Source organism: Bidens hawaiensis, unplaced genomic scaffold, assembly GCF_021521415.1.
Source record: "Bidens hawaiensis isolate Kalapana, Puna unplaced genomic scaffold, B.hawaiensis_p1.1 tig00002236_1, whole genome shotgun sequence".
NCBI lineage: Eukaryota > Viridiplantae > Streptophyta > Magnoliopsida > Asterales > Asteraceae > Bidens > Bidens hawaiensis.
In genome coordinates, this window is record NW_027491119.1 from 703,536 (window position 1) to 724,696 (window position 21,161).

The 21,161-nt window shown below is 35.0% G+C and overlaps 3 protein-coding genes across 3 annotated transcripts; 1 reads left to right on the forward strand and 2 right to left on the reverse strand.

Annotated features, from left to right (window-relative positions):
* Window positions 1-2,020: 2,020 nt before the first annotated feature.
* Window positions 2,021-4,323, reverse strand: LOC143611777 (thioredoxin-like protein CXXS1). Its single transcript, XM_077085926.1, has 3 exons — window positions 4,212-4,323; window positions 3,335-3,457; window positions 2,021-2,351 (listed from the first exon to the last, which is right to left on the reverse strand). Exons 1-3 carry the CDS (start codon window positions 4,311-4,313, stop codon window positions 2,199-2,201), a joined length of 378 nt encoding a protein of 125 aa, XP_076942041.1. The 5' UTR covers window positions 4,314-4,323; the 3' UTR covers window positions 2,021-2,198.
* Window positions 4,324-5,701: 1,378 nt separating this feature from the next.
* LOC143611788 (kinesin-like protein KIN-14D) lies at window positions 5,702-11,262 on the reverse strand. Its single transcript, XM_077085932.1, has 17 exons — window positions 11,204-11,262; window positions 10,034-10,282; window positions 9,796-9,940; window positions 9,607-9,716; window positions 9,398-9,517; window positions 9,116-9,319; window positions 8,518-8,727; window positions 8,354-8,428; window positions 8,119-8,265; window positions 7,878-8,013; window positions 7,690-7,799; window positions 7,287-7,448; window positions 6,989-7,194; window positions 6,752-6,833; window positions 6,570-6,674; window positions 6,379-6,483; window positions 5,702-5,966 (listed from the first exon to the last, which is right to left on the reverse strand). The coding sequence occupies exons 1-17, from the start codon at window positions 11,237-11,239 to the stop codon at window positions 5,790-5,792; spliced, it is 2,379 nt and encodes a 792-aa protein (XP_076942047.1). The 5' UTR covers window positions 11,240-11,262; the 3' UTR covers window positions 5,702-5,789.
* A 7,522-nt stretch (window positions 11,263-18,784) lies between these two features.
* Window positions 18,785-20,933, forward strand: LOC143610824 (GLABROUS1 enhancer-binding protein-like). The gene is made up of 2 exons (XM_077085197.1): window positions 18,785-19,979; window positions 20,777-20,933. Exon 1 carries the CDS (start codon window positions 18,785-18,787, stop codon window positions 19,793-19,795), a length of 1,011 nt encoding a protein of 336 aa, XP_076941312.1. The 3' UTR covers window positions 19,796-19,979; window positions 20,777-20,933.
* The last annotated feature ends 228 nt before the right edge of the window (window positions 20,934-21,161 follow it).

Here is a 21,161-nt window from a genome sequence, read left to right on the forward strand (position 1 = left end):
GATTGGGATTTGGTTATTTGGCGGCGGGTGTTGTTCATAGCTTTACACGTAGCAATTTAATAATAATATTATATGGCATAATAGACCCCTTTTCTATCACCTTATTTTACAATGAAACCTTGTTTTTAAGATATATTGGTTTTTATTAATCTCAACGATCGTCTTTTGGTCACCGACAGTCTCAGCTAACGGATTGGCTGCTGACGGTCTCAACTTTTAGCATATTTGTTCCTAACGGTCCGTGGGTAACAGAATCCTAACGCGGTTAGTTTCAGGTCGCTGGAAAAATGTTTTTTGCCGGAAAACTCAGCTTTTTTTCCCGAAAACTCAATTTTTTTCATCCCAAAAATCTTGGTAACTTTGTATTGGATCTTTAGGAACTTTTTTCTAGTAAAGCCCCAATTATTGAGGTCGTCAGAACGCTAGAACCATCGTCGAAAATCGGTTGATGGTGCTTAAGTGGTGGTGGTGGTTGATTGGTGGTGAGTCAATTGATGGTGGTGGTGATGTTCAGGTGGTATTTTACTGCAAAAAATTTGACTTTTCTGACCGAAAACGTTTTTCCGACGACCTGAAACTAACGGCGTCAGGATTCTGTTAGTCGCGGACCGTTAGGAACAAATACGTTAAAAGTTGGGACCGTCAGTAGCCAATTCGTTAGTTGGGACCAGCAATGACCAAAAGACAATAGTTGGATTAATAAAAACCAATATATCTTTTTTTAATGACGAATATCTTTTAACTTTTGTCCGACTATGTGAGTTGAACCCATGGCCTCCCTAACTCTTTCAACCTAAGGTGTTTAACTACTTTAACTCTACCAATGAACGGTATCTCGATACTCATAATTTTGTTATCTTTTTTTAAGGAAATCATTATATACAGTATGAGGGTGAGGGTGCTAAGGTCATTCTCGGTTTGGGGCGTCGGCTACATCGGGCTGCTCGACAACACCTAGACAACAGTTTTCGGCTTGTTATTTCGGTTTGGTGGGACGATTGTCATATATGACGCATCAAGCATTGGTTTCATCTTATTGTGCCCCGGATCATCTGGGTAGCAAAGCAAATCGAAGGTAAACCTTATTTGGCATGCGGATTTGTTCGGTATCTGAAGCATGTGGCCTGAGTACCCTAATAATTATGATATTTGTGAAAAGTTGTTTTTGAGTATAAGTTTAGCCGACCAAATTTTTTCTGTCTTTTTATTATATTGTTATAATCAATATTGGTATGTATTTTGTTTTTCTCAATAACTTTTAAAATATAATTTATTTTATAAAATTTCGAGAATATCTTTGCAAAGTGCTTATTATTATATGTGTTTTGATATAAGTCTTTATGTAATAATGTAGAAGTCATCTAAGCATTAAAGACTTTTTTAGTTCTTCTATTTCCTTTTTAGGTAGGATTTTACCGTTACGACTTGGTTATTCTGACAGTATTTTATGTTTTTGGTCTAAATTTTGATGTTTCATGTTTTAATATATAGCATTAAAGACTTTTTTAGTTCTTCTATTTCCTTTTTAGGTAAGTTTTTACCGTTACGATTTGGTTATTCTGACAGTATTTTATGTTTTTGGTCTAAATTTTGATGTTTCATGTTTTAATATATCACGATGTTTGAGTTAACACACTGCAACATGCGTCCAAGATTCAACGTTTTGACATCCATTTTTGTATGGTTTAACGCACCCGGTGCAACGTGCTAGGAGTTAATACCTATTTGAGTAACAATAGAGCATGATGTTGACAGAATAGACCCCTATACTATGACCTTATTTCACTAAGAAGCTTGTCTATTATAGAAACCACATTCAAGTGTCCCAAAATTCATAATCTTGTTGGCTTTTTTAAGGAAATCATTACATATTTGTGTATACTTGATGTCGATAACAATGTCACATGGGTTGTTAGAATGGAAATAATATTATTAAAATTATGATAAAACATGTAAAGATTTTCTTTTTTGAAAAACTGAATGATACAGTTAAAAAACTTATTTTAATGGGAAGATGGAGTTGACAATATGCTTTATGTGCCACTCACAAAAAGATCAAATTGGGTGAACAAAAACCAATCTCACACAAACTTTTGAACAAACAAGAATCACAAAGGGTCCACAAACCAAGTTGCACAGCACACAGATTGGGTTAGGAATGTACAAGAAAAGAAGCACAAGGTACTTGTGGAGTAGCACTAGACAACAAACTGGCTGTTGGATTGAAGAAGGGTCTCAATCCTTTTCTTGATCTCTTCTGGATTTGCTCCCACAAGTCTCCCAATTACAACACCTTCTTTTATTAACAAGAATGTTGGCATTGCCTTCACCTCATATTTGCTTGCTATTTCCTACAAACATTTATACATTTTTCATTCTATTTCTAGCAAATATTTCTTAATTTTAAATTTCAAGATGAGAGTAAATTGCATTAAAACATATCTAGCTTGGCTAAACAAACACCACTGACACGTCATTTAGGGCTGTAAGGCATACAAGGTGCATAAATGGTCATATGACTTATATGGGCCTTACGAATACCAAATCATAGGGCCCATATAGCAGGTTTGACTAACATAGAAATGACTGCTGGGAACACCGACAAAGTAAATATGGCTTGCCACCCGTATGCTATTTTTCGCCTTTCATATAAACCATCGTGATATGAGGTGACCGTATAACATCATATGGCATGTATAATATTATATGGTCCATATGATGTAATAGCACATTAGTGTATATTTTTTGGGTGGTGTTTGTATAACATCAAACTATTGTATATTGCATATATAATATATGGGACTATAAAACTAACTTTATTAGTATACCAAATTTTCAAATCTTGCTATTGTATGTAATTAACCTTTTACGGCTTCTAAACTGGGCGTGTGGCGATCTCATTGTGACGACGGTGGCGTGGCAACCTATATGGCTGCCACCTCAACAGAAAAATACCAGTTGCACGATGAAGTGGTCACTAGATGTGGCAAGATTTAAAAGGTTTGTTCCTTTAAGATGCAAACTTTTGAGTCTAAAACAAGTAATAGCAATTGATGCACATTTAAACACATCACCGAAAAGAACATATTCCCATCAATTTCACATGAAAATACATAGTTTCCATTAAAAAGATATTTTCTAGAGTTTTGAGAATCAAAATAAAGTACATAAACACACATCAAGTATTTATTTGCATTCCCTATCAATTTCCCATAAAGAAGTGAACTTTCGAACAAAAAAAACAATCACTTTCGTAGCGCATGTTTATGCGCTACAACTACTAAATTGTGGTGTAAGCGCGCCAAGAATAACGTATATAGGCTGCAAGATTTACCTTAAAATCATCAACGTCAACTGTCAGAAAGACTATGTCATTGAAAACCAAGGCCAATTCTTCTATAAAAGGGTTCATGGCCACTGAGGGGATGCACCATGATGCTGTAAAATGTGCCACAATCTATAAAATAGAAACACAAATCCATTTAAGTATACACAATATGAAAATTAAATAAAACAAAAAAAAAATCCAACAAAATTTAAACACCAAATTGATTTTCATATCATGAATTTGTCACTTAGAAGTGACAAAAAGACACCAAAAGACTTGACTTTTTTTACATGTGATTCCTATCTCATAATGGAATTTGAGATTTGGAATCAGAATTCAGATCAGACAATTAGAATCAGATTATATAGCAACCAACAAAAGCCTAATAACAGTTTCTGCAATACAATAAGATCAGATAGAATAAATTCATAAAAAGTTCAAATTTTTAATAAATAAATTCTCAGGTATTCCACTTCCAACTAGGGCTGTTCCCGAGTCGAGCCAGGGTGGTTTCAAGCTTGGGCTCGAAATTAAACGAGGCAACTTAGCTAGGCTCTAGCTTGATTTTGAAGTTAAACGAGCTTAAGATCAAGCCAACGAGCTGAGCCTTTCATATCAACTTTTTATAGCTAGTTTTATTCGAGCTTTTATCGAGCGAGCCCGAGTTTCGAGCATCGAGCTTTTTGAACAGCCCTACTTCCAACTACACAAAACCTTAAAAAAGATTGAAGAAAAAAATTAGGCTTTTTCTCAAGATGATAAATATGCATATACTAATAACAGTTTATGCAAAAAAACAAAGATCAAATGAAAAATTTTATAAAAAGTTTATATTTTTAGGATTTAATAAAATAAATTCTAAATAATTTATGCAAATACTTACAGGGGTACCATCAGATATTGATTGTTGAAGATATGAATCCCATGTTTCAGTTGAATTAATCTTGGCAACTCTTGGATTTGGGAGTTCTTGATCAGCATCCATTTTCCTTCTTTTTCAAATTTTATTTACTGATAACTTATGAAATTATTAAGTTTATAATAGCAATGATTGTTTTGGATAAACATAAATTGGGACCCATTTTTTAAAAATATGTTCCAGCAAATTCTTGATGGTGTCACAGCCCACAGGGTCTCTGTATGATTTGTCATTTGCACTGATACATCTGATGAGATACAAACAAATTTTATAATTGTTGATAAGTAACATTGATTAATAAATCATTAGGGTATATGTCCCAATAGATATCAAAAGTCAAAAGTGGCATTTTCAATATTTTTTATTTAAATTAGATAGCATATAAAACTTGGTTTTTATTCAAAAGTTCTTATAATATGTTTAACTTACAAAAAGAAAAGAGTTTTTAGTGATATTTAATTTTCATCATTTTCATATTAAGTCTTTTAATTAAATTACTAATATCCTTTCATTCCTTTAGCATCATCTTCATCATTTAAGTCTCATAACCTTATTTTAATATTTTATGATCCTCTATTTTTTGACTAATAAATTTTATTCACATGTCAATCATGATTTCATATATGCATAAGTTATATTCATTCATAGATGCATCATTATCATTAAAAACAATGTTGGGGTTAATTCCCCAACCCGAGTTATGGGTCGGGAAGATGGGGCCAATTCACACTAATGATCAATCTCATTAATTAATTAAGTATTGCATTTAGATGTAGTTATCTATTTTATTTACTAGATGGAGATGAATTTTTATTTAATAGATAAATAGGAGTTTGCATTCGTTTTTAACTAAATCGAGTCTCTATATAACCCCAAAGAATTCATACTAGAGTTAATGGGAGAAATGATCAAATTTGGAGTTAATAAATAAAATCAATGAATTGTGCCAAATATTGTGTTTAATTCGCGTTCAATTAATCGATTGTCAATTCACCTCCCGCGAAACAAGCCATAATCATGGATCATTATATACTTGTGTGGCAAATTATACAGCCCATATAGTCTTATAACCTTATACCACTTGTATAATGTGTATGCCCGTATCGAGTCCATAACACGTTTTTCAAACATAACTTGTTTTTCCATTTAACATTATCGCCAGTTCTATACAATGCACGAGTCTACGTTCGATCGTATCAAAAATTCTATATTTATGAATTATGATAAAACAAAATAGTTAGTAACTAAATATCTTACAACTCGGTTCAAACTAGTAAAACAACACTATATTAAAACATTCCAATATATTATACGCAAAGAAATATCAATTATGAAAACATAACTGAATCATATACTAATAATCTACTAAGTTACAACAAATCCAGAAACCAAAATCCTACACAATTACAAGTTAAATTCATCAAACATGTTTCCTCTGCACTCATTGGAAAACAAATATACTAGTGATACTGTCATTGGGCATATGACAAACAACAATAAATCGCCCCTTTTCTTTGTTTCTGTCAAGTCACTCATGTATTTTTAACCACAACTCAAACGAGAATCCAATGGTTTAATTGTCTGACGACGTGGGATTCCAATTTCGCATGAATTCACCCTTGCAGCAAACCGTAGCGAGCATAAAGATTCGCCAACAGAAGATGGGTCGGGTGACACGTTTACAAACATCAGTGTCTTTGAGTCGCCTCCCAAACATGGCTACAATTAATTAAAAAAGATAAATATAATATCAAACCGTATTGTTTCAAACAAATAAATCTTATTTCTTATACGAAAAGGATTACACATTTGATTTTGGTATCATAAAAATGTAAATGATTAGTTGTTTCTCAAAATTTTAACAAGAACCTTTGCAGTTCTTCAAAATCTTTTTTTGGGTAAAGAAAAGGCATTTACATTTTTGGCATTTAAAGATAAACATAATTTTAAACCTTATTTAGGAATAAATAAAAGATAACATGGTCAAGTATGGTTTAGGCCGGTTATACCCGACGGGTTTGGGATGGGCTTTGCTATCCAAGTATGGTTTCGGGAATGCCAAAACCCGACCCATTATCATCCCTAGATATAAAGACTACAACAGTAAGAAATATATTAATTAAGAAATTACCTGGAGAAGATATGTAAGTTTAGAGTTTCTAAACGGAACATGATCATCTTTTTTTGCCAATGCAAAAATAACATCACTCAATGAGGAAAGACTCTTGTTAATTGCCTGAATATGCAAGCACAAATAAAAATGAGAATTACGTTTTTGTTTAAAACGCTACGTGCATTAATAGTCTCAAGGTACGGTTGAACCTGAGTTTCCTTCAAGCGTTCTCCAGTGGCTCCGCTTCTCGACAACCTTTCGCTACCAGCCAAATCAATTAAATTTAACACCCCTTGAACTTGTTGTTCAGTGCTCTATCAAAACAAGAAAATGTGTCAAGAAAGGTTAACTTAATATAAAACCTTTCGGTAGTTGGATTGATAATAAATACCTCATTAACCCCGTAAATCCTTAATGTGAACACCAGGTGACTTCTTGAAGAGTGTTCATTCATGTCGGTTTTACCAACAGACCTGAAAGAAAATACAACACGAGGTAATGTTAATAAACTTGTAATAATTCTAGAACAGTTGTAAACACAAAAAAAAATATTTGTAAGCACAGAGAAATTTGACCCATGTGAAAATAGTTGTCAAGCTTTTATATTTATACATATGTAGCCATATACCTGTTGTGTGCAGCCTGCTGAAGAAGAGTGGAAACATCCTTTATGCTAAAAACATCAGCAATAGTAAGATCAGACACAAATGTGTTGCCATCAGCATCGTGTCTGATTGCATATTGCTTCCCAGCTCCGCCCGCTTCCGTTCCACTAACCGGTCGTGGTGCCAACAAGTCACGAATTGTTTCGTTGTATATTTCAAGCATTGAAGCCTGATAAGGTTTAGAAAGAGAAAATTAGCATCTGAAAGCTATATTTAGTGAGACAGATGTTAATATAGAGTTGGAAAAGAATAGTGAATCACCTGCATTTTGTACTTCCAACCTTGAGCAGCTAAGGCTTGACTAGTTTGGAACACCTGTTCCAAAGAACGAGGGATTAAACCCTTTTGCAAAGGTGCATCGGGACGGCCCATCATCGTGTAAGTTTTTCCAGAGCCCGTTTGTCCGTAAGCAAATATGCACACCTGTCAAAGACAACATAGACATGTATTTGAGTTTATTTGATAATTTATAATTTATTTCACATTAGAAACTAACATCAATAATGAAAAGGTAGGAACGTTTGAGAATCAAAACTCAAGAGAAAGAGGAATAGTTTTGGTATTTGCGAATAAAGGTGGAAAATTACACATCAAATCAAAACAGTTAATGAAAGAACATCTCAAAACGGTTTTGTATATTTAATTTGAAAAAATAAATAATAACCTTATAGCCATCGAGGGCGCTCTGCACTAACTGTGATATCTCCATGAAGACCTCTTGTTGAGTTGCGTTATGGTCAAACACTTTGTCAAACGTGAAAGGATACCTTTGGCCTATAGAATTAAAATACAAGATTATATTTATCCAATATAAACTTTCCAATTCCCAAGTCAATTGCATAAAACCCGTACCACTTTGATGTAGATCGATCCCTCGGCCAGCTAATTCAAGAGAACTAGGAAAAGAGACGGTGGCTTCTGCTGCAGGACCATCATCAGGCAACAAAGGTCGAACCCTACAAAACACTCTGATGTTACCTTTCAGCTCCTGCAAAAAAAAATAATGTAAACCATTCGCATGGAAAAACATGTCAGTTTATGTAAGTCTAACATGTTATTTACCATAACATTCTTAATAAACAAGAAGGTGTACCAAAATGGTATTATGGAGCTTCTTCCTCAAATTCTCCCCTTCTAAAAGTTTACTCTCTGCGTCCCCTAAACGATCTTGTAGGTCTGATACAACTTGTTTTTGGTTCTCAAATTCAGTCCTTATTTCTGATGAGGTCATATCAGCCATCTAATTGAAAATCATTAATCAGCTCATGTTTTTAGAACATAATAACATAGTTAAAAGGAATGAAACAATAAAAACTGAACCACAGTACCTTAAGTTTTTGGGTTGCTGCAGCCAGTTGATTTTGCAATAAAGATATTTGTTCTCTTTGGGAAGAACACGTATCCTACAAAATGGGTTAAAAATGTTACTTTGAAACAACTTACCAGAGAAAACTGTGAATCCAAAAGAAAAGATGAAACCACGTTAACAAACCTCCAAAGCAGATGATTTTATGATCAAGTTATTCACTTCTTCAAAAGTGCGCCCGGCATTTTCTTTAGTTTTGTTAAGATCAGAAGTTAACTCCTGAACCAGTAATAACTGCCTCTCACGATCTTCTCTGACTTGTTGTAGTTCTGCTCTAAGGACATCAACTTCTCTCTTTGCATCTTCTTTTTGTTTAACTGCTGCATCCCTGGATTCCTATTGCAACACAAGTTCACAAAAAGATGAAATCATAGTTAAAAAATCACAGCAAATAATGATGTCTTTTCAAATTATAGTTAAGATAAAAAGGTGCAGTTACTCAATTATATATATAAAGCCTAGAGAGTTTCAACTTTGAACATAAAACTTTTGTAACTTGGAAAATTAGATTTCTTTAGCCATAAACAATATCAAGAAAATATTATCTCCAATGCCAACAAACTTAATCATTATATGTCAACATATTACTTTTGCTAATTTACGCTATTGTAGTAATGAAACAAAGGACATCAAAGTGGCATATAAATTATAAAAACAATATAAGTATTTTGATAATAAAAAACATATGATTTTAAAAGACAAATGTGGAAGGCAATAGACTTACTTTGGCGGAAGTAAACTCATTTTGTAACATTTTATAATGACCCTTCAAGGTGGTTTGATTATCAAGTATTGCAGCTTTCTCATTTAATACTCGTTTGTTTGCATCAGTTTCTGCTTTAAGTTCATTTTGAAGTTTACTATTGTACTGTTGCAGGCTAGTGTTGTACTCTTGCAACCTCTTATAATTGTCTTCTTGAGCTTTTAGCTGAAAACATTATGAAGAAAAACATATAACTAAATAAATCTTCTAAAAACGAAATAAAGACTGTTGACTTTATAGTACCTTCTCATTAGCATTCAATGCATTCTGCACAGCCCTTGCAAGTTCTTCCCTTAGAGAATCTTGAGTCTTTTCTGAAGCCATCCTAGCTTCTTTTTCTCTCATGTGAGAATCAAGGGCATCCTAAGAATGTATACAAAATTATAGATAAAATGTAACAAACAAAAAAAAATAATTGGATACTAAGGAGTTGTATTGATTAAACAACTTACTTGTTTCTCAATTTCTTCCTTTGCCAAACTTTCTTTCAGAGAAGAAACCTTGGCTTCCAATTTTGAAATAATATCATTCAGTTCTTCTTCTTTAGTTTTCATCGCAGCCTCTGTAAACATATGCAGGTGATCAACAACTTAAAGCATACTAAAACAACATTCTTTGGAACCTAGTAAAACAACACAAACCTGTTTCTACACATTTTCTTTCTGATGAAGCAAGCGTCTCACGCAAGTTATCCTTCTCCACGTTAAGGTCTTGTAAACTGTTTTGAAACCATTTTATACACACTTTCAACTTCTTTAAGTACTCTGTCATCCAATCTTGTTTACCCTGAAAATGCAGAAAATGACCAGCAAATAGTTATAACACACATGATGATAGCATAGTCGCTTCAAACAATAATAGATTATATAATTTTCAAACCTTTGAATCAAACTTTTTCCCTTTAAACCTCTCATTCAACAATGCATCCACCTCTTCCTTTGTGAATTCAATAATTTCATTCTCTGGCGCTTCAGCTTCAGAAGGTGCTACAGAAACTTCCTTATGATTATTCATTGGGGTTAATGCTTGCCTGCCTCTACTTGATAATGTAGAGGACATAAGCCCACCCGTTTTTTCCGCTATTTTCCTACGCTTATCTAAAGGTGCATCATCACCCACTCGGTTTTTCTGCAATTTATAACAAACTCACTATCAGTGACTAATTATAAAAAAATCCTAAACATCACATATGAAATTGTTTAACCACACAACCAACAGTTTAGCCCTAGACTAAATTCTCCACAATATTCCATGATAAGTCGATAACATTCAAAACATTAACAAAACAAAACACGATTCAACTTTCCAATCGCAAATAAGATTAGTACCCTATAATACGAAACTAAACACGCAACACAAGTTGACCGTAAATCATAACCAAACAACCGAAACAACTAAGCAGTTAATGGGAAAAAAATATCGGATATCGGTCAAGGACCAATATCTGAGATATCGGTTATCGCAGTGAGATATCGGTGGGATATCGGTAATTTTAATATCATGTAAAATTCTTATATATAGCAATTTAACACAAATAATTCAGTATAGTCTCCTACCATTAAAAAAATTAACCTTTTGCAAATTGCAAAACACTAACAATCGTAACAAGTAAGAATTGATTAAGACTTAAAACAATAACATTATAATTAAGACTTAAAACACTGATATCGGGAATATCGGCGATATCGACTGCATAGCGAAACAATTGCACTGAACACTTAACCACCATCAGAAGTATGAACAGAGAATACATGAGCTATAAATCCAAATAACACATGATTAGAATCATTATATACTGAAGGCATGGTACCGCTTTCAGTATCGACAAGCAAAAGCACTTTAAGAATAAAAAATAACATTACACATATCCAGCAGTTCATCCCTAGACTGCATTCGCATCAATAACATTCAAACAATAGGCAATACATAAGCTACTAATTCAAATAGTACACCATTGGCATCACTGTACACTTAACTGTTTTCAAACTAATCGGCAACACACACAACCAACAGTAATCGAAACCAGCAGGTGCGAAGAAGTGAGCTTACGGTCACCGGAGGCTTGTTTTGGTTGCGAGAAGCCATCGAATCGATGAAGTGATCCTCCGATACGAGATCCGATCGAAGGATTTGAGATGTGAGGATTGAAATAGTTTTGAGGGGAAAATTGGAACGTTAGGGTTAGAGAGAGGCTCCAGATATTTTTCAAAATTTGAAATGTCGATCTACGCGCTCTTCGAATATTATTATCGGCTTTATGTTGGGCCGGGTCGTGTCTCATGCATGTGATTGAAGTTAACTACTTAATGGGCTCTATTTTTGTTGACCAGTTAACTACTTGATAGAGTTCACAGTTCACAAATCCGGTTTTTCTAATACCCGGTTCTAGGTATGGAACCGGGTGTTGGAACATCGGGTATTGGTGAAACCTTGGTTGGTTATGAGTCCGGGTGTTATTTCTAAACACAATACTCTATGCATCGGGTTTTGGTCGGGTATAAAACCGGGTATACTAAAATCGGGTATTGGTATACCCTATTTCCGGGTATTGAAAAAAATACCCTATTTTGGGTTTTTTTTTTGGGTATTTTTTGAGTATGGATTGAGTTTTTTAAGGGATTGGACTTTTTTGGGTATTTTTCCGGTAGTTTTCATGTATTTTTTTGGGTATAATCGGGTATTGGAAAAACCCGGTTTCGGGTATGGATCTGATTCTGGTTTTCATGTATTGCCGAGTACAAATTAGGTTTGGTTCCAGGTCGGGTTTTGGTACTGAAATGCATATCATATATGTACCCTACGGATAGGGTCGGGTACGATATTAAGAACCCAACTATAAAAAAAAACGGTTCCTATGGTTTTTTTTTTCAGGTTCAATTATGGGTTCGGAATTTTTGAGCACCTCTACTTAGACCATAATAATATCTTGTGAAAAAAATTGATAACCATACATATACGATATATGGTGCCAATAAAGCAAAAGATATCATGAATGATATGTTAACATGCTTGCTACATGGGTAAGAGGTGAGTGTTGCAAGCATGGGTCCGATTGGGTTGTCGGGGTTCTATCGAGTTTTAAACGTGTGGTTTGATGATTTGACTCGTCCTGCAGTTTTGGTTGGAAACACTCGTAGCATTGTGAGTCGTGTTGGAATTGCTATCAAAGCACAAAACGAGCATGATGAGCACAAGATGAGTCGTCGGGTTGTGCTAAATCTTGTTGCTAGTAATATAGTTTTGGGTTCTACTCGAACGGTATTTTTTTATATAAAAAGACGGCTCATATGAGTACACCTCTTCTGACTAATGGACTTGTTAAGTATACGGTGACTTATGTGGATTCATCTTCAAGTTATTCCTATTCTCTTTTTCCTATTTTATTTGTTATGCAAGTAGTCATGATTCAATTGTATTAGAATCATTCAGTTTTCTGGTCTTCTTCATATCTAGTCATAATTTGTGTTTCGATTTAACCTTGTGGTTATTTATAATTAAGGGGGTTTCGAGATTGCTTATTTTCACCAACTTATGACGTATTAATTTTTTGAAAATTAGTAAGGCGTTTCGAAATTGTTTTCGGTGTGAGGAAAAAGTTATTAAGTTACACTTTTGTAATTTATTAACTTATTAAAAAATTATAAGAAATTTTCATAAAGAATCCCAAACACCCCCTAAATTTGCTACAATGTTGGAATTAAGCACAAATACATAAAAGCACATTTGAAACAATTTGAGGCTTATTTCAAGTCATAGTATTATTTTCTTTTTTACCACTCAAAACGTGTTTTAAAGTATCATAAATGGTAATCTTGTAGGATGCATATATAGAAGTAGTTTTCACTTCATGTTATTTGACTTTCCCTTTCGTATGATAAAAAAAATCACGAAGACCGCTCTGCTAGAAAATGAGTCATTTATTTACGATGTGTTTTTTTTGCTGAAGAACCCATTTTCTAGCATTTTCTTACAAAAGGTGCGTGAGAAAAACTTATGTTGGAAAAAATCTTTTGAATCTTTTTTCCAACGACCTTTTCTACAACATTGTTACAAAAGTTTCTTGTTGTAAAGTTCCAACAAATTTTTATCAAAACCTATTTTGTTTATTTATTTATTGTTCTAATTTGCTACTACTTTCAAATAAATGTATAATAATATAGGTAAGATTAATAATTATATTTATAATACTTTTCAGCGGTTTTCTAACAGAAGTAATGAATATAATTGATTAATGTTTTTTTAAGAGAGTTAGAAACAATTTTCCAATGAGAAATCATATTCTAACTAAAAATACTGTAGCAAAATCGATGCTGGTCTTTTTGTTAGAATTCGTATGAAAGTTATTTTAATTACGTGTTCAAGTAATTATGATTATGAGGGAAATAAGTTGTTTTCTAGTAGTGACAGTAAGTGTTTCAAAATTCAACAAAAATGGTGCTACATGTATCTGAATAGGTATAACATGTTACATGCTTGTGAAATCTAAAATCTTCTGTTCGAGTCCTACATGTATCTAGTCGTTGGAAGCATGTTAGAGATATATATTTGATAATTAGTTTTTTGTTTCATCAGGTTTAATTGATCTTTGTTTAATGTTGCTTTTAATTTGTGAGTAAGATGTGAACTGAAATTGGCTTGATGTGTTAATTAAGTTGGATAGATTTGCGAATAATTGTATATGCATTACACTTATAAAACATGTGTGATGTGTAATTGATAGCAAATTGATTTTAATGTATAACATGTGTGCTTATGAATATTTTACGAGAAATTGAATATGTTATACTTTTAATAATAATAATAATAATAATATAGTTTGTCTAAATTATAGTTTATAAGAAAATTGTGTCATAAGTCATAAGCATTAGTTTATTGAAAATGTTTCAAAATCCTATGATGGGTTTGGATGAAACCCAGGGCTAATTACAAGGGCTTTAAATTTCAATTGAAAATGGTGATTTTACAAAAGAGGACATTTGATTAGGTCCTGTAAATGAACCGAATGTTCGGTGAACTATCGTAAACTGTTCAGCGGGAAGTTCGTTTATATTCGTTTATTTAATAAACGAACGAACATAAATAAAAAGTTTGTGTTCGTTTAATTAAACGAACGAACATGAACACATGTTCCGTTTGTTCATTTATGTTCATGAACGTTCGTTTATTTATGTTTGTTTATGTCAGTTTATTTATGTTTGTTTATGTGTTAATAAAAAATAATAAAATGTTATCTATATAGGTCATCTGCTTAAAGGTTTTATATTTGTTAATTTGTGTTCATTTAAGTGTTTTTATTCAAGTTTATTTATGTTTGTTTGTGTTTATTTACATTTGTTCATGTATGTTCGTTTATCTTTGTTCAGTTATGTTCGTTTAGATTTAAAAAAAATGAACACAAATGTCCCTTTTTAAATAAACGAACATGAACATAAATATTTGTTTGATTAATTATCCGTGTTCTTTTAAAGTTAAATTAAATTAGCGAACACGAACATGCCGTTGCTCATGTTCATTCGATTCGTTTACATGATTTCATTATTCACATTGATGAATGCATCGGTCTCAATCTCTAGGCTCTGTCCATTTTATTTGTGTTCGTGAACAAATTAATTTCCTTAATGAACTAACACGAACATATAATCCTGTTCGGTAAGTGTTCGTGAACCGTTCGTGAACACATTATTTTCTTAACAAATGAACATGAACAAGACTTTATTCGTGTTCGTTCAGTTCTTTTACAGCCCTACATTTGATGACTTGATTGACTAAACTGGACAATAATGGTATTTCATGATCATTTTTTAAACAAAAGGCTTATTTTCATTTATAGACAATGGGATTATTTCATAGAATAGTAATAAATTTTTGAAAGTATCCTAAATAGGCCACTGGTGTAATAATTTGTTCTAATAAGGTCACTAGACAATCATACTTGTTGAAAACTAAAGGGTTAAGGGCAGCGAGTTTCATCACATTATTATGTAGAAGGCGTCATATAGCCATATTCTCATATTCCCATTAATTACACGACCATGTTGAGTTTCATGACATCGTGTCCTCACTTTTTAAGAATTGTCACGAAATTGTGTAATTGTATTACATTACATAGTCATATCTTTCTATTCCATAAATACACTATGCAAAATTGCATCATATGATTATCTCATTATTTCTAATATAATTGAGTGAATTGTTGTTTTCATCCATGTGGTTTGTCTAAATCTGTGGTTTTAGTCAAATAGTTTCAAAGTTGCGATTTTTGTCCCTGTAGTTTCATTTCACTTGCAATTAAACCCGAATTCACTAAACATGTTAAGTCTGACCGTGAAACCCATCAACGTGTCTTTCACATGAGGGCCAGTTTTGTCCCCCTTTTCCCCCAAAATACACCCTAGTCCCTCACGTGAAGGGGCTTGAGAATTAACACTGGGGTTTATTTGAGAGAAAAGGGGCAAAACTGTCCCTCGCGTGAAGGGCATGCTGATGGATTTAACAACCAGACATAACATGATTAGTGAATTTGGGTTTAATTGCAAGTGAAATGAAACCACAGGGAGGAAAATCACAAATTTGAAACTATGGAACTAAAATCATAGATTTGGACAAACCACGGGAACGAAAACCGCAGTTTACTCAATATAACTTTTGAAAATATGTTTTCAAAATGGTGGTTTGTCTAAACTCTCTATGTATCTACTTGGCTTCTAAGCGTGTACATGGTGTATACTTTCTGATAAAGCACTTAGGACTACAAAAATATGAGTAACGAAGCCTCGAGAAACAATAAGCATTAATATAGCGCACTAATTTCATTTTATTCGTTATCGGCATTCTTTTCGAATCATGTTTTGGTCACGATATGCACCCCGCATTTTAAAATGGACGTTATAGTTTTGAAGATCAATTAACAAGGTGATTATAAATGCAAATCGGTTAAGGTCTTGTAGTCTTGTACTATGTTTTAACTTTTATAAACTTTTAGGTCCAAAGTTAAATAATTGTTAAATATTTTGATTATTGTTATAGCAAATATTTACATAGAGTCACTCGAATTAGACTATGTAGACCAAAGAGCCTTAGTTATCATAGGTCTCAAAAATCAAATAATAACATATAAATACAACTTGCACAACTTATATAGAAGAACAGTTAAAAGATGTTTATAACATTTGTCATATAAGTGTAAATATACGTTATTTAATGGTTAGATGTGAACCTGAATGTATTTACCTATCAAAAGGATTCTAATCCGAATGAATAAGTAATATGAAACTGTTCAACATTTCATACCTAATTAAAGTGTGTACGGTTTGAATTTTATTAATTCGCCAATGGTACATGTGAAAGAGCATGAAACTGATGGCCTGTTAATTGGCTCGCGAAACTTACAAGAATTCAAAATAGAATTTCATTGTTGGCATGCTTGGTTGGATAGGGAAACAAATTGAAATTGAGATTAATTCAAATCAAATCCTCCATTTAATGAAATTCAATAATCCTCCATATTCCAAAGGAAAGTTTAAAAATCCGTCACAATATAGATAACTTGTGAACTATAAATAACGCTAACTGCTGCTTTATGTTTGCTCGTTCTCATCCATCATTGTCAGATCTTCATTGGTTGCTCTACCTAAGAGAGTAAGAGATCTCCACCACCATTGTTGATGTAAGGCTGGTAGTACTCGCCCCGACCAATCTGCATTCCTTTCCTAGCCATTTGACCAAACTTCTCACTCTCTCCTCCCCTTTCTCGCTCCTTTACTCATAAACAATGTGCTTCAACAACTAAGCCAACCCTTTAACGACGAATCCAACCCTCATTGCACCTTCCCTTCCCATCCCCGACGCGATGGAGTGTTGTTCACCGTCAAGAAAAAAAGGTATCACAACACCCTTCCCTTTCCCAATTTTCGATTCCATGTCCAGCCCTCTAAATGTTTATAATCTTTTGAGTTATCCTCGTCATCCCCCCCCCCTGTTATCACTAGAAAGGCTCAATTTGCTCAATCTCTACTTTGGATGTTCTCGTTCTACCACGTATTAAGCTCAAAACTAGACCAATCTCTACTCCAAATGCTTTTAAGCTACATTTTTTCCAACTCTACGTGTGATGGAATTTCAACCGTTTGCAGCTATTTTTTCCAAATCCTTCATTTAATGAAATTCAACAATCCTCTAAATTTTAAAGGAAAGTTTAAATAATCCGCCACAATATATATGACTTGTGATCTCTAAAAAAACTGCTACTTTATGTTTTCTCATTCTCACCTACCGTTGTTGTGAGATTTTCATCATAAATCTCCTCCAATTCCATTGCCGTTGTTGTAAGAATGGCGTGAGTTGTCCCACCCAAGCCGCTCTCCATTCATGGCAACACCACCAAACTTCCCACTATCCCCTCCCTTTCCTTGCTCCCTCACTCACAAACCATCAGCTTCAACGATAAAGCCAAGCCGCATTCCACCTTTCATTCCCGCCCTTGACATGGTGAATCAATGTTCACAATTATGATAAGGGTACCACATCACCTTTCCCCTTCCCGTTTATGATTCAATAGCCGCCCCTCTAATGTTTGATCTTTTGAATTCTCCCTTATTGTTAATAGAAATTAAAAAACCTTAGTTTTCTCAATCTTTACTTTGGGTGTCCCCGTTCCGTCGCGTATTAACCTCAAAACTACATCAATCTCTACTCCAAATGTTTTTAAGCTACATTTTTTCCAAGTCATGTGACGGAATTTCAACCGTCTCCAGCTATTTAACACTTCTGGTCTGATTTAAAAACCTCCCACCAACAAAAACCCCAACAAACAGGTAAAACCGCCCCCTCAACACAAACGTCAAAGCTTGTACCGACAACCCCTCCTAAAAACATCAACTCGTAAAACCACCCCCTCGAACGGATAAAACCTCCCGTCGACAGAAACCCCAACAAACATGTAACCCCCCAACACAAACGCCAAAGCTCATACCAACGACCCCCTCCACAAAAAAATCAACCGGCAAAACCGCCCCCTCGAACAGATAAAACATCCCGTCAACAGAAACCCCAACAATCAGGTAAAACCGCCCCCTCAACACAAACGTCAAAGCTCTTAGTTAGCTTGCACCAGCGACCCCTCCCGAAAAAATCAACGGGTAAAACCACCCCTCAACACAAACGTCAAAGCTCCCAACAAGCAGATAAAACCACCCCTCAACACAAACATCAAAGCTCTTGGTTAACTATTGCCAACGACCTCTCCTAAAAAATCAACGGGTAAAACCACCCCTCAACACAAACGTCAAAGCTCCCAACAAGCAGATAAAACCACCCATCAACACAAACATCAAAGCTCTTGGTTAACTATTGCCAAGGACCTCTCCTAAAAAATCAACCGGGATGATATACACACGTAGCCACATCTCACAAGGCCCGTTAAGTGATGATATACACTCCACTCTTAGTTTGTCCGATCTCGTGCTTATCGTTTTTACCTTCGACACACACCCTCTCACACACACATATACATATACATACATACATACATATATACATATACACACTCACCATCACCACCGACTACCAATACCAATTCCAATACCCCCAATTTCACAAACCCTAATCTCACCACCACCACCACCACCACCAATGGCCGGATCCGAATCCGAGATCCACCCCGCCAATTCATCCTCCGGCGACGAAGCCGAACCTTCATCCGACGGATCCGAACCCGACTCCGACCCACCACCACCACCTCCACCCCCACCTTCCGTCCAATTACCCGACCCGATCACAAAACCCAGATCCAAAACCCCAAATCAACCCACCAACAAACGCCCCACAACCACCTCCGACATCGAAACCTTTGATCCAACCAAACGGGTCAAAACCCACCCGGATGCTGCTGCTGTTGCTGTCGTTAATAATAATATTAATAATAATAATAATGGTGAAAAGAAGCTATTGTTTCAGAGACTATGGAGTGAAGAGAACGAAGTGGAGCTAATTCAAGGCATGATCGATTACGTAAAGGCGAAAGGGAAAGACCCGGCTGCAGACGTCAACGATTTCCATGAATTTGTTAAGCAATCGTTGCACGTTGATGTTAACGATAGGCAGATGCTGGCTAAGGCGAGACGATTGAAGAAGAAATTCGAAAACAATGTCGCCCGGGTCGAAACCAAGGGGAAAGTCCGGTCCTTTTCGAACCCGCACGAGAAGAAAATGTACGAGTTGTCGAAACATTTGTGGGGGAGGGATGGGGGTGGTGGTAATAATATTAGGAATGTGGGTTTGACTTCTTGTTCCAAGAAAGTCAAAGTTAAAGTCAATGTGACTCCGAAGACTCCGAAAACGGGTGGCAGTGTTAAGATTGTGGGGCCCGTGAATGGGAACGATGGTGATTCGAAATCTGTGCAGGTGCAGGCGAAGGTGGTGCAGTCGGACTGTTTGGGATCGTTGGGGATGCCGTTTACGGACGAGGCGATAATGAGTAAGGGATTGGAGTTGGTTTCGGGTGCGAAGAAAGTCGAGATGGAGGCGAAGTGGAAGGATTTGAAGATGCTGGAGCTGCAGCATTTTATGAAGAAGGTGGACGTGTTGAAGGAGCAAGCGGAGATTGTGTTTAATGCGCTTGCTGCGAAGTCAGTGGCGAAATAAGGACATAAGGTACATTATGTTTTCGTGGTTATATGTGTTTAGGAGTTGGTGAGTTGTGAAGTTTAAAAAGGTTAGATTTTGTGTTTGTGTTTGTGTAATATGTTTGTTTGGTACTTTACTGTGGTTATGGGCTAGTTTGGTAAAGTGAATTGTTAACCGTGTCGTGTATGTTTGTGTTAAATGAGTATGTGTGTTTGATGTGAATGGTTATCGGCTACTTTTGGGTTTTTATTATTCATAAGGGTGCTTCTGCAGATTGCCATAAAAGATAGATATTTTGATTCAGGGCTTACATTTCGGTGTTAGGACTTAGGAAATCGTTACACTTTGATAGCTGAAGTGACAGAAAATCTAGTATGTAGTTCAACGTTTTGCGTACATCGATTCGTTATTAGCGTTACTGCCATAAAGTTTTTGCATTTCATTAAAAATGAAAGATTTTTAGCAAATCAAGTTTTTTGCTATAAAACACAAAAGGTTATGAAAAGGAAAATAGGGATAGAAAGCTGAAGATATCTGGATTAGGTTAGGTACTTAGGTTACACATATAACCATAATTAGCTGGTGAGCCGTGGGTCAGGCCATCTGGGTTCTTTAGGGTTACCGGTGAGTCGGTTACAGTCTTACGGATGCGGTGATAATGATTAAGGGGTTAGAGTTATTAGGTTAGGTTACGCATATAACCATAATTAGCCGGTGAGCCGTGGGTCGGACCATTTGGTTCGTTAGGGTTACGGTTAGTCGGTTGCAGATGCGGTGATAATGATTAAGGGGTTAGAGTTGGTATCGGGAGCGAATAAGGTTGAGATGGAAGAGAAGTGGATGAATATTAAGATGCTAGAGTTTGAGCATTTTATGAATAAGGTGGATGAGTTGAAAGAGTAAGCGGAGATTGTGTTTAATGCGATTGCAAAATTGGTTGCTAAATAAGGTATATCCTGATTATGGTTATATACTTATATGTCTTTTAGGAATTGGGAGTTATGAAGTGCTAAAAGGTTAGATTTTGTGACGCGTGTAATATGTTTGTTTGGTATGTTACTATGTTTGTGAGCGAGTTTGGGCGTTTGGTAAAGTGAGTTATTAACCGTGTTGTGTATGTTTCTGTTAATGAGTATGCATGCTTAATGTGAACAAATCAATGGATCTCTTCAAGTTGCTTTAGGGTTTTTATTCACAAGGGTGCTTCTGCAAACTGCCATAAAAGATAGATATATTGATTCAGGGCTTCGTTTTGGTGTTAGGATCGATGATAGTATAATAGCTGCAAGTGACAGAAAATCAAGTATGCGGTTCAGCATTGTGCATACATTGAGTTATTATTGGTGCTTATGCAAATTGCCATAAAAGATAAATACTTCGATCT